This window comes from Podarcis filfolensis, assembly GCF_964270895.1.
Source record: "Podarcis filfolensis genome assembly, chromosome: 2".
NCBI lineage: Eukaryota > Metazoa > Chordata > Lepidosauria > Squamata > Lacertidae > Podarcis > Podarcis filfolensis.
Window position 1 is genome coordinate 124449916 of NC_139605.1, and position 13046 is coordinate 124462961.

General features: G+C 44.3%; 1 protein-coding gene across 1 annotated transcript in view; it reads left to right on the top strand.

The window, feature by feature from the left end:
• The window catches only part of ATP13A1 (ATPase 13A1), a 36726-nt gene that overhangs the window by 7627 nt on the left and 16053 nt on the right, over window positions 1-13046 (top strand). Inside the window, exons 4-9 of the mRNA XM_083599854.1 lie at window positions 648-720; window positions 7269-7424; window positions 8191-8260; window positions 8488-8594; window positions 10108-10237; window positions 12312-12367. Of these exons, the coding sequence (XP_083455980.1) occupies window positions 648-720; window positions 7269-7424; window positions 8191-8260; window positions 8488-8594; window positions 10108-10237; window positions 12312-12367 (592 nt within the window). The remainder of the gene's footprint in view (window positions 1-647; window positions 721-7268; window positions 7425-8190; window positions 8261-8487; window positions 8595-10107; window positions 10238-12311; window positions 12368-13046) is intronic.

The window sequence follows — 13046 nt, forward strand, 5'->3', positions numbered from 1 at the left end:
CTCTCCAGTTTTCAGCCAAATGTTAGAGGTTCACTTTCATAAAAATGGCAATGGCTGCAATGGTAATTCTTGTTTCTCTAGTTATTAAATATACACAGTTGAAGTAACTCTATGGCAGACAATGGAATACAAGATTTTGAAACCTTCCTCATAAGCCCTGTTTTATGACGAGCTTTGTCTGAGGGATTGCTACCCGTCAACTTCTCAGAACAAGCACTTTTGCAATGTCTTAGAGCATCCGGCTTTGTTTCCACTTGGAAACAGAGCCGGATGCTCTAAGATGTTGCAGAAGTGCTTCCAAGTGGAAACAGAGCAAGCAGAAAGATGGTGAGGTGTCTCATGTGGGGTTGGGGTGTGTGTGTGTGTGTGTGTGCAGTGGCGTAGCATGGGTTGTCAGCACCCGGGGTAAGGCAAGTAATTTGCGCCCCCAACCCGTGGATTTTAGCACTCGAGTATCGAGCGCGCCCCCCCCCCCAGATGGTGCGGCCGGCCCCCCTCCACCCCCCACGCTACGCCACTGTGTGTGTGTGTGTGTGTGTGTGTGTGTGTGTGTGTGTAATCAAACCTCCAGGGTTTTAGGGGTTGCAAGCAGGACAGAATGTCACAACACAATGCCAAAATAAATCAGGGTTCTGTTTTTCACACAGGGCAGAGATGGTTGTGCCAGAATTCCTTGAACTCTTCAAAGAAAGAGCCACTGCCCCTTTCTTCGTCTTTCAGGTAATCAAAAAGGATATGCAGCATCAGCCTCTTTTTGAGTTTCTGTTCCTTAAACCCAGAATTCCACAGGCAAAATCTCTTACATATATTTAAAAATTGACACCTTCTATTGTACAGTGGTACCTCGGGTTAAGTACTTAATTCGTTCCGGAGGTCCGTTCTTAACCTGAAACTGTTCTTAACCTGAAGCACCACTTTAGCTAATGGGGCCTCCTGCTGCTGCTGCTGCTGCTGCAGCTGCTGCGCCGCCGGAGCACAATTTCTGTTCTCATCCTGAAGCAAAGTTCTTAACCTGAGGTACTATTTCTGGGTTAGCGGAGTCTGTAACCTGAAGCGTATGTAACCCGAGGTACCACTGTACTTTGAATCACACACTCCTGCCATACATATTTACCAGGCTGGTATGGACTTAGATGCTGCTCAGCCATTCTTGGCACAGAAGCTAGGAACCTCAAAGCCAAAGTTAGAGCATTTGGGTCAAAATTAAGGGAGAGAAGAATAACAGCGACCTCATTGTGGGAGTTTACTATAGATCCCCAAGCCAAACGGAGGACATAGATGATGCCTTCCTGGAACAGATGGCCAAGCATGCAAAAGGAAGGGAGATAGTAGTAATGGGGGACTTCAATTACCCGGATATTTGTTGGATGTCAAACTCAGCCAAGAGCATAAGGTCAAACAAATTCCTCACTGGCCTTGCAGAAAACTTCATTGTCCAGAAAGTGGGAGAAGCAACAAGAGGAACAGCCATTTTAGATCTGGTCCTAACCAATGTTGATGACCTGGTTAGTGGGGTAGAAGTGGAAGGATCATTAGGCGCGAGTGATCATGCTCTTCTGAAGTTTACTATACAGCGGAAAGGAGCAGCCAAGCATACTAGGACTCAATTTCTTGACTTTAAGAAAGCCGACTTCATAAAACTTAGGGAAGTGCTGGGTGAGATCCCATGGACAGTAATACTAAAAGGAAAGGGAGTTCACGATGGCTGGGAGTTTGTTAAGAGGGAGATAGTAAAAGCACATGGATGGCATGCATATTTGTGGTATGATAAGGTTAAAGCTCATAAAGCATTTAAAAATCACATTGTTAGGAGATCTTTGTTTAATGTTTGGATCAGATACAAGGATTTACTGGAAGATAAGACCCCAAGGTGGTTGTCACCAATGGAAGCGAAAGCCCAGAAAAAGCTCAATATGGAGGCCAAATGGCCAAAATATTGGGAAATTTTGGAACAAGAAGGAGATAGACTGAAATTGCAGAGCTTTGAAAAACTAAAAAACAAAGTGCAAGACTGGCTCCATTATTTTCAGATAATGGAGGCTTACAATTTGGACAAGAAAATTGGCTTCCAGGTGGAAAAATCTAAATTAGAAACAGAAGTGCTAGAACCTAAAACTAAGATTATGTCAAAAATGTATAACTTGCTGCTGAAATGGAATACACAGGATGAAATGGTTAAGTCAGCTATGATTAAATGGGCACAAGATGTTGGACACAACATTATGTTTGCTGACTGGGAACAGTTATGGACCACAGGTATGAAATTTACGGCATGTAATGCCTTAAGAGATAATATTATGAAAATGATATACAGGTGGTACATGACCCCAGTCAAGCTTGCAAAAATATATCATTTGCCCGATAATAAATGTTGGAAATGTAAGGAGGTTGAAGGTACATTCTTTCACCTTTGGTGGACGTGCCCAAAGATTAAGGCTTTTTGGGAAATGATTTATAATGAAATGAAAAAGGTATTTAAGTATACCTTCTTGAAAAAACCAGAGGCTTTTCTCTTGGGCATAGTCGGCCATTTGGTGCCAAAGAAGGACAGAACTTTTTTTATGTATGCTACAACGGCAGCAAGAATACTTATAGCAAAGCACTGGAAGACTCAAGATCTACCCACTCTGGAAGAATGGCAGATGAAGTTGATCGACTGTATGGGACTGGCAGAATCCGCGACCAGGGAGAAGAGTCGGCAGAAGAAGATTGGAAGAAATTTAAGGACTATTTACAGAAATACTACAAAATTAATGAACTCTGAAAAGATGTTGGATTGAACTTTTGTGGTCTCTAGCTGTTATGATAAAGATAACAGGGATTAAAATTGTTTAAGTCATAAAATTTAAAAAGTTGAGTGGAAAATAAGGTGTTAATTTAAAAGGAATGTTAAGAGATTAGGATTTGCTGGATTAACAATTTGAACTAGAAAACAAGAAGGGGAGGTATGAGGAAGTCAAAGAAACATGTTACTGAAAAATTGTTATTGAAATTGATTTGTTTTCAATATTTTTCCTTTTCTTTTTGTATTTGCATAAAATTGGAAAACTTAATAAATATTTATAAAAAAAAGAGAGATAGTAAAAGCACAACTTCAGGCAATACCAATGAGACGGAAACATGGAAGGTGCCTAAAGAAGCCGGGGTGACTATCTAAAGAACTTTTAACTGAGTTAAGATTAAAAAAGGATGTGTACAAAAAATGGAAAAGGGGGGAAACCACCAAAGAGGAATTCAAACAAATAGCCAGCACGTGTAGACACAAAGTCAGAAAAGCTAAAGCACAGAATGAACTCAGGCTTGCTAGAGAGGTTAAAAGCAACAAAAAAGGCTTTTATGGGTATGTTCGTAGCAAAAGGAAGAACAAAGAAACAGTGGGGTCACTCAGAGGAGAAGATGGTGAAATGCAAACAGGGGACACAGAAAGGGCTGAACTCCTCAATGCCTTCTTTGCCTCAGTCTTCTCCGATAAAGAAAACAATGCCCGACCTGAAGAATTTGGAGCAAATGATTCAGCAGAGGAAACACAGCCCAGAATAACTAAGGAGATAGTACAAGAATACTTGGCTAGTCTAGATGTATTCAAGTCTCCAGGGCCAGATGAACTGCATCCAAGAGTATTAAAAGAACTGGCAGATGTGATCTCAGAACCACTGGCAGTCATCTTTGAGAATTCCTGGAGAACAGGCGAAGTCCCGGCAGACTGGAGGAGGGCAAATGTTGTCCCTATTTTCAAAAAGGGGAAAAGAGAGGACCCAAATAATTACCGCCCAGTCAGTCTGACATCAATACCAGGGAAGATTCTGGAGCAGATCATTAAGCAAACAGTCTGTGAGCACCTAGAAAGGAATGCTATGATCACCAATAGTCAGCATGGATTTCTGAAAAATAAGTCATGTCAGACTAACCTGATCTCGTTTTTTGACAGAATTACAAGCCTGGTAGATGAAGGGAACGCAGTGGGTGTAGCCTACCTTGATTTCAGCAAGGCATTTGACAAGGTGCCCCATGATATTCTTGTAAAGAAGCTGGTAAAATGTGGTCTTGACTATGCTACCACTCAGTGGATTTGTAACTGGCTGACTGACCGAACCCAAAGGGTGCTCATCAATGGTTCCTCTTCATCCTGGAGAAGAGTGACTAGTGGGGTGCCACAGGGTTCTGTCTTGGGCCCGGTCTTATTCAACATCTTTATCAACGACTTGGATGATGGACTCAAGGGCATCCTGATCAAATTTGCAGATGACACCAAACTGGGAGGAGTGGCTAACACCCCAGAGGACAGGATCACACTTCAAAACGGCCTTGACAGATTAGAGAACTGGGCCAAAACAAACAAGATGAATTTTAACAGGGAGAAATGTAAAGTATTGCACTTGGGCAAAAAAAATGAGAGGCACAAATAGTATTATTTTTTCTAATAATTTTTATTAACTGGCCAATCACATCAAATTAAATCACATCACATAAATTCCAAATTACAAAGCCAAATTTTTAAATTTTGTTGGGGGAACCCATACTTCAAGATCCAAAGGGGGATTCAGATCATCTTCTTATTACTGCGTTAATGTCCAAATCAGTCCCAATCAGTCCAAACAAAATTCATAATTCTATCCAGTCTTATCTTGGTATTTCCACATCATATCTTGTTCATATAATTTCTATTTTTCCTTTACGATCTCTTCTGTTAGTCTCCTTAAGCCGATAAGCAAAATAATAATCCTGTGTGGATTTCCCGTTCCTCCTCTAAGTCCAGATGGTTTCCATATATCTCCTTCGTAGATAACATCGCTCTTTCCATCATAAATTTGGCATTTGTCGCTCTTAAGTCCCACCGAGAAGTTGATCCACGATATGTAAACAACTCTATTTCTCTCTTTCTCCTCCCAGACCCAAGAGCTCCAACAATGCCTCCCAAAATGGCGACGGCATTTTTAACTGCGTCATTCCAAAACTCTTAGCTTTCCAGCTTCATCTTGAAACATTGCTTTGGTTCGCAAGTTTATCTCCACACAGCCTTAAATCCACAGCTTAAGTCCTTAGTTTCTGACTCATTAGGGGAGGGGATTCTTGTTAAATCACATAAGAAAAAGGAAGGCAGGTTTTCCCCCCCTCCCCCCTCAGTCATACCGTATCTTGACGTATCTTCTCATATTTTATTCTTGTCTTGTTGTCAGAGATCTCTTCTGTCAGCAGTCTTTACTCCCCGTTTTCCTTGAAGCATGTGCAATTTATCTCGTCCAAATTGTTTCTTTTGAAGATGCTTGCAACTAGCGGCGCGAATCAGGGACGGCGTCCAGGAGTGCCGGAATCCCACAGGAGGGCTTTGTGCCTAGTGCCCCCACCCCCACAAATTCGGGGGTGGTATAGGGCACAGCAGGCAAGGGCCGTCCCCCCCCAATCCTGGGGGGGTTAAGGAGGCTAATTACCCCCATCATAGCCTCCAAATTACCTCGTGTGGGTCGGAGAGATGTTATTGTCAGCCATCTTCCGATGCGCCACCTAGTGGCCCCCCGAGAGGCACAAATACAAGATGGGTGACACCTGGCTTGAGAGCAGTACATGTGAAAAGGATCTAGGAGTCTTGGTTGACCACAAACTTGACATGAGCCAACAGTGTGACGCGGCAGCTAAAAAAGCCAATGCAATTCTGGGCTGCATCAATAGGAGTATAGCATCTAGATCAAGGGAAGTAATAGTGCCACTGTATTCTGCTCTGGTCAGACCTCACCTGGAGTACTGTGTCCAGTTCTGGGCACCACAGTTCAAGAAGGACACTGACAAACTGGAACGTGTCCAGAGGAGGGCAACCAAAATGGTCAAAGGCCTGGAAACGATGCCTTATGAGGAACGGCTAAGGGAGCTGGGCATGTTTAGCCTGGAGAAGAGGAGGTTAAGGGGTGATATGATAGCCATGTTCAAATATATAAAAGGATGTCACATAGAGGAGGGAGAAAGGTTGTTTTCTGCTGCTCCAGAGAAGCAGACACAGAGCAATGGTTCCAAACTACAAGAAAGAAGATTCCACCTAAACATTAGGAAGAACTTCCTGACAGTAAGAGCTGTTCGACAGTGGAATTTGCTGCCAAGGAGTGTGGTGGAGTCTCCTTCTTTGGAGGTCTTTAAGCAGAGGCTTGACAACCATATGTCAGGAGTGCTCTGATGGTGTTTCCTGCTTGGCAGGGGGTTGGACTCGATGGCCCTTGTGGTCTCTTCCAACTCTATGATTCTATGAAAGGTTGCAGCGTTTGGGAATATTTTAGTTTACAGAAAAGGTGCTAAGAGTCGACATGATAGACATTTGTAAAATTATGCATGACATGGAGAAAGAGAAAAAATTTCCTGCCCTCATAATGCTAGAACTCGTGGACATCCAGTGAAACTGAATATTGGAAGATTCAGGACTTCTTCATGCTGCACATAGTTAAACTCTGGAACTTGCTCCCCTCAGAGGCAGTCACAGCCACCAGCTTAGCTGACTTTAGAAGCAGCTTAGACAAACCTCTTGTCCTCATCATGGAGGATAAGGATATCTGTGGCCGCCTGCTGTGGTTGCTATGCTCTGCCTCCACAGCTGGAAGCAGTTCTCTTCGGATTACCAGCCACTGAAACTGCAGCCAGCAAGAGGGCTTTCCCCCTACAGTCATCTGGCTGGCCACTATGAGAACAGGGCGCTGGACCAGATGGGGCATTGGCCTGATTCAGCTTACTGTTCTTAAGTTAAAATTAATGTTTTCTTAAAAGTTTTCAGTGTGTATAAAATATCATATGTTTATGCGAATAACAAAGTTTATACAGGCCCAGCCTCTACCCTCGTGTCCCACATGGACGTTCTTGGAGGGCCTGATGAGTCTAGTAACAAAAGGTTTGCGTTAGGCTGTTGCAGTTTTTGTCTTCTCTCTTTGGTCATTTAACACACACCCGTTTCAAAATGCTTTCAAACCACACAATAATTTGTGGTTCAAGAAAAACAAATCTAAAGTCCACTTGGGTGCCCAGAATTGGTTTCCATGGTTCTTTGGAGCTTGGCCACTATTTCAGCAACCATTGCAACAATCTTATAAGATGGTCTAGTATTATTTATCCCTCTGTTGCACACCAAGCACCAAGGCTAGAAGCTTGTCCAAGGCTACCTCATGCATTTGAGGCTGAGGTGAAACTTAAATGCTTTTAGCCACTGTGCTAACCAAGTCTTCGTCATAGGCCCAAATGGGATTGTTGCTCTGTACCAGTATTGGGAGTGCTTTGTGTCTGTTTCCTACATGTAGGTCTTCTGCGTGGGGTTGTGGTGCCTGGATGAATACTGGTATTACAGTGTCTTCACCCTTTCCATGCTGGTGGCTTTTGAAGCATCTCTCGTCCAGCAGCAAATGAGGAACATGTCAGAGATTCGAAAAATGGGCAACAAACCCTACATGATCCAGGTGAGCCAAGGCAGGAAGTGGTGAGCAATGCTGTGAGACACTGGTCCTTCCCACTTGGAGACAATCTGATGAGGCGCATGGATTCCAGAACGCTGAATCCCCGTTGCTCAGGGTGACCCTAGAGGGCTGATCACTGTGTAGAATGTAGAATGCAGAAGGGAACAGTAATGGCAGTTGCTGGAAGGAGAGCAGTCAGGAGAATAAAGCCAAGGTTGTTGGGGTGAACTTGGAGGTGCCGCCAGAGCCGCAGGGATTGCGCCAGCCCCAGATGGGAGTTAGGAGAATTATCTTGTCATTCAGCTGCTCCTCACCTGCCTAAAGAGTTTGTTATCAGCAATACTCCCAAACCCATGGCGATTCTTCTCTTGCACCAATCCCCATGGCTTCCCCATCATGCAAGGGCATTGGGAAGACAGTGGTCTGTATCATTCTGTCAGGTGGTGCTGTAGTTGATCAAGGGAGTGCAGGAGGCTCTTGACCTGACCAGGCCTGAGTTTCCAAAGTGTTAGAACGGGGTTGCTGTTTGATAGATTAACCTGTGATGGATAATTGGTCCAACAGTCTCCATTCAGGAGTCCTTGAGCCCAAGCTGATATGAATTGTAGGTATGACGAGGTGAATTTGGGGGAGTTGGTCTGTGGACAGCTCCAGCTCCTCTTCCTCTAGCATCCTAAATGCCACCCTTCTGTGAACCACCCTGAGATCTGTGGATGAAGATTAAATTAATAAAGAACAATAGTACTAATAATATCTCTTCCTCTTGCAGGTTTACAGAAACAGGAAGTGGCGTCCAATTTCCAGCGATGAGATAATTCCAGGGGACATTGTGTCCATTGGTAAGATCAGTGTTGCGCTGATAAGAGCCCTGCCACCCACAGTCTTAATTAGCTCAGCTATGTGTATAAATTAGCATATGCATATTTCATGCAACTTTGTGTCATGGGCCTGAAGCCTGAGTCTTTTCAATACCTGACACAGTCCCTCTCTCAAGAGTCCTGAGACCTTATGAGCAAAGGCCCCACCTTCCCCCCAGTCCTTCTGAGCATCCAACTCTCACTTCCAGGCCGCTCCCCCCATGAGAACCTTGTGCCGTGCGATGTGCTGCTGCTGCGGGGAAGGTGCATCGTAGATGAAGCCATGTTGACTGGAGAGTCAGTGCCTCAAATGAAGGTTTGCCTGATGATTTCTGCTAATTTAGTCACAATTTATTTAGTGTTAGCAGGATGCCTGGCAGTTATACAATCTGCAGAAGACAGTGCTGACCCAGGAAAATGGACACAGTGAATGTGAAATGGGGAAACGGGCCATATAGATGCTGCGGGGTGGGGCTGCATGAAAGTCGACATAGTGGAAGGGATCAAAAGGGGACACCTGGGGAGCAAGGAGTGAAAGTGAAGGAGAGAGGAGGTGTAGCTTTGAATAGTAAGGAAGAGAAACATGAAGCTGATGAGGGAAATGGCAGGGATGTGTTCGCTTATGCAGAGGGAGAGATTGCCATGGCAACAAGAGGCAAAGCCAAAATTTTGGAGGAGAGGTTTGGCAATTACTATGAGCGATATGGAACCTCCATGTTCAGAGGTGGCGTATTTTAGAGCCTCGGGTAGTGGGACCATCTCATTCTGCCTGCTTGTTGCCAGTGTCCTAGGAGTGGCCGTTGCTGGACGCAGGAGGCTGGACTAGATCAATTTGGCCTCATCTGGCAAGGCAGCTTTTGTTTACTATACATGATCTGTGGGAAGTCATTGGCTGTAGGTAGAAGAGTGAACTCCAGCTGAGTTCAGGATTCACTGGTTTTGGTTGGTTAATGAATCTAAAAAAACAACCACCCCGAAACAAGGGCAGCTTGATGGATCCCTTGCCTTGGTAATGGGCGGTGCTCCCTCCCAGGGTCCCCAGTGTGGAGTCCTCTGACTTACTGAACAAGAGAAGAAACAGGAAGTGGCTTGTTTTATGCCGGTGGTGCTTTTGTAGTTCCAAATTCAAATTGCAAATAGCACAATGCTTATATTTATTTAAAAACAAACAAACTGGCAAAGCAATCCAGTTATACAAAGCATCAAAGCACAACAACACTTAGTTTTGTTTGTTGAATTTATTAGATGCATTTTTCTAAAAGAAGACTCAAGTTGTCTTGGAGCAGTTAAAATATACAAACATTTATATAAAATGAAACAATAGAAACAGTCACCATAAAATAATAAAACTGCACTACCCCAACAGTATAATGAAACATCAGGGACGGCCAGTTACCAAAGGCTGATAATAATAATAATAATTTATTATTATAAAACTCATCCCATCAAATATCTGGGAGTAGAGGAATGTCAACTTCACACCGAAAAATACTGTTTTTTAGATGCTTTTTATTTTATTTTAAATTATATTAAGAACATAAGAATCACATACCTGATGTGCTCCCTCCAGCAGTAGAAGCAGCTGCAGATTTCCAAAGTTGAGGAATGAGGGAGATTCTCAGTCCCTGGATTTTAGAGTCTTTTGTGTTAAAATATCACTACATATAGCTTGCTCCCTTGTGACCAAGAATGCAGGCAGGTGCAGAGCAGGTTGTTGATGTCTGTCTACATTTGTACCTGCCTAATGTAGGCGGAATAGTTGGGCCAGGCATTATTGGACATCTGTTATCAGTTCCCAAATGTGCTTTTTTCTTCTTCTTTTATTGTAGGAGCCAATCGAAGAGTTAGACCCAGAATATGTCTTGGACATGAAGGCTGATTCCAGATTGCACATAATTTTTGGCGGAACGAAAGTTGTACAGCACATCCCACCGCAAAAAGCAAGCACAGGCCTGAAACGTATGTACATGCTTATCTAGCTTGAATCAATGGCAGGGAAGCTCTTAAAATGTCATTCCCTGAACAGTTTAGTTGATGCTTGATTGCTGATATAATAAACCCGCTAACTTTAGCACTAAGGGTACCATATATACTTGAGTATAAGCCGACCCAAATATAAGCCAAGGCACCTAATTTTAGCACAAAAATGGGAAAACTTAGTAATAATAATAATAGTAATAATAATAATAATAATAATTATTATTATTATTATTATTATTATTATTATTATTATTTATACCCCGCCCTCCCCAGCCAAGGCCGGGCTCAGGGCAGCTTACAAGCAATAATAAAAACAAGTTGAATGATTACAACTTGAAAACAAAATTAAAATACAACATTAAAATATTGAAACATTAAAATATTAAAATGTAGCCTCATCGCATTATTGACTCGAGTATAAGCCGGTTCACCACACCACAAACCTGGTGGTGGCGGCAGTGGCGGAGGAAGAACAAGCAGCCCAAAAGGGCTGCTTTTGGGCTGCTCGTTCCTCCTCCGCCGACAGTGGCAAAGGCAGAGGAAGAGGAAGGAGCAGCCCAAAAGGGCTCCTTTCGGGCTGCTAGTCCCTCCGCTGCTCGCAAGAGCAGGCATAGGAGCTGCGGTTGGGAGAGGCACAGCGCAGCGCCTCTCCCAACTGCGGCTCCTGTGCCTGCCCTTGCAAGAGGCAGGCGGCGGCGGTGGAACCAGCAGCAAGAAAGGGCTCCTTTTGGATTGCTCGTCCCTCCGCCGCGCTGCCCACCTCACTCAAGTATAAGCCGAAGGGGGCTTTTTCAGCGTAAAAAATGTGGTGAAAAAGTTGGCTTATACACGAGTATATACGGTAATCTCTCAGTAGGAAAGACCCGTGGAAACCTGTGCTTTCCTTTTTCTTCTCTGGCAGAATTTCCCTGGTGCAGAATTTAAAGTCATCACTTTTAGCTGTGAGATGAGGATATATACCTGTTCAGAAACTGAAACTTTGAGATCAAGTAGACATGCAGACATTGGTAGTGAATCAGCTAGTGCTAGAAAAAGCAAAAGGGTCCAGTTTCTCCAACAGAAGCTACCTGAGTGATTCACATGATAGAATTAAACTTGCATTATAAAAAAGCATACAGGCAAAAGAGCCAAGCTTGGATAAATTACACAATTAGGGGTAGCTCAAATACTCCTTAATTACAGAATTGTATATTATTTATTCCTTTTGAATAATATGCATTTCTGACAATAATAGGATTTCATTATAGTATGATGCAGATTGGGAAGGCATTTAAAAATATAGAATAAATAAAAAATTCTTTTAAAAAACACAATTTCAAAGGGAGAGAGAGGGGGAACGTTTGCTGAAAATGCTATAAGTCAGGTAAAGGTAAAGGGACTCCTGACCATTCGGTCCAGTCGTGGCCGACTCTGGGTTGCGGCGCTCATCTCGCTTTGTTGGCCGAGGGAGCCAGCGTACGGCTTCCGGGTCATGTGGCCAGCATGACTAAGCCGCTTCTGGCGAACCAGAGCAGCGCACGGAAACACCGTTTACCTTCCCGCCGGAGCGGTACCTATTTATCTACTTGCACTTGACGTGCTTTCGAACTGCTAGGTTGGCAGGAGCTAGGACCGAGCAACGGGTGCTCACCCCGTCACGGGAATCGTACCACCAACCTTCTGATCGGCAAGTCCTAGGCTCTGTGGTTTAACCCACAGCGCCACCTGCGTCCCTATAAGTCAGATACAACTCCTTCAAAACATGATCCAAGAGAAACTGCCTGAGCCTGGAAGAGAGGGAGAGGCACTATGATTCACCACAGATCTACCAACACCTTTGCGTCTTCTGCGCTGTGTAAGCTTAGACTGGTTTCTGCATGTTGCAGCTTCCTTCCTTCGCTTTAGCTCTTCTGCATTTCTTGATGGTCTGTCCTGGCGCCATGTAGCAGCTGAAGCCAAAGTGTTCATGTCCGAAGGACTTCTTTGGAAGAACTGTACAACTTGACCTTGAACATCTGCTCATTTTTTCATACCAACATGTTGCGTAATCCTTTTCCTTTATACCTCTTCACAGCGGTTGATAACGGGTGTGTGGCCTATGTTCTAAGGACAGGCTTCAATACATCTCAGGTAAGAAACGAGAGCCACTGGGCTTCCGCTTGCACAACTGTCACCCAAAATTGGTTTGGGGTTTGTGTCAGGAGAACCCTCAGAACAGCACTTCGAGGGAGGAGGGGACAGACCACTGTACTTAACATGAGATAGTAGAAACCTGTTTTCATGTTTATTTTACCCTTGGGAGAAATCCACCTGACTTGGCACGTAAAGAGACAAAGACTTGTCTGGATATTTAGCTCCACCTTCAGGAGCCCTTGATTATCAAGGGACTTCTGTTTGCCTTCCTGAAGCTTCTGATAACCCTTAAAGCTCTCCTAAGTAAACTGGGGATTGTGATGAGCTGAGGACTTAGGAGAGCTAATCTTGGAAGCAAGCCCTGGGAACCTTTTGCTACTGTCCTAAGAGCGGATGGCGCTTTCAGTCTTGCTACAACTGTTTTACCGTATTTTTTGTCCCATAGGACGCACCTAGTTTTTTGGGGGGGGAAATAACCAGGTCGGGGAAACCGAACCAGGTCGAGGAACAGCAGGATGATGCGCTGCGCCTCCCTGCTGTCCCCCAAGCTTGTGGGGCTGGCCGATGTCTGCTCGGCGCGCGGGGCGCTCTGCTTCAGGGTGCCCCGCGCGCCGGGTGGCAGGCTGCTATCCGCAGCATGGGGAGCCCTGTGGGGAACTCCTGCAGGGCTCCCCAC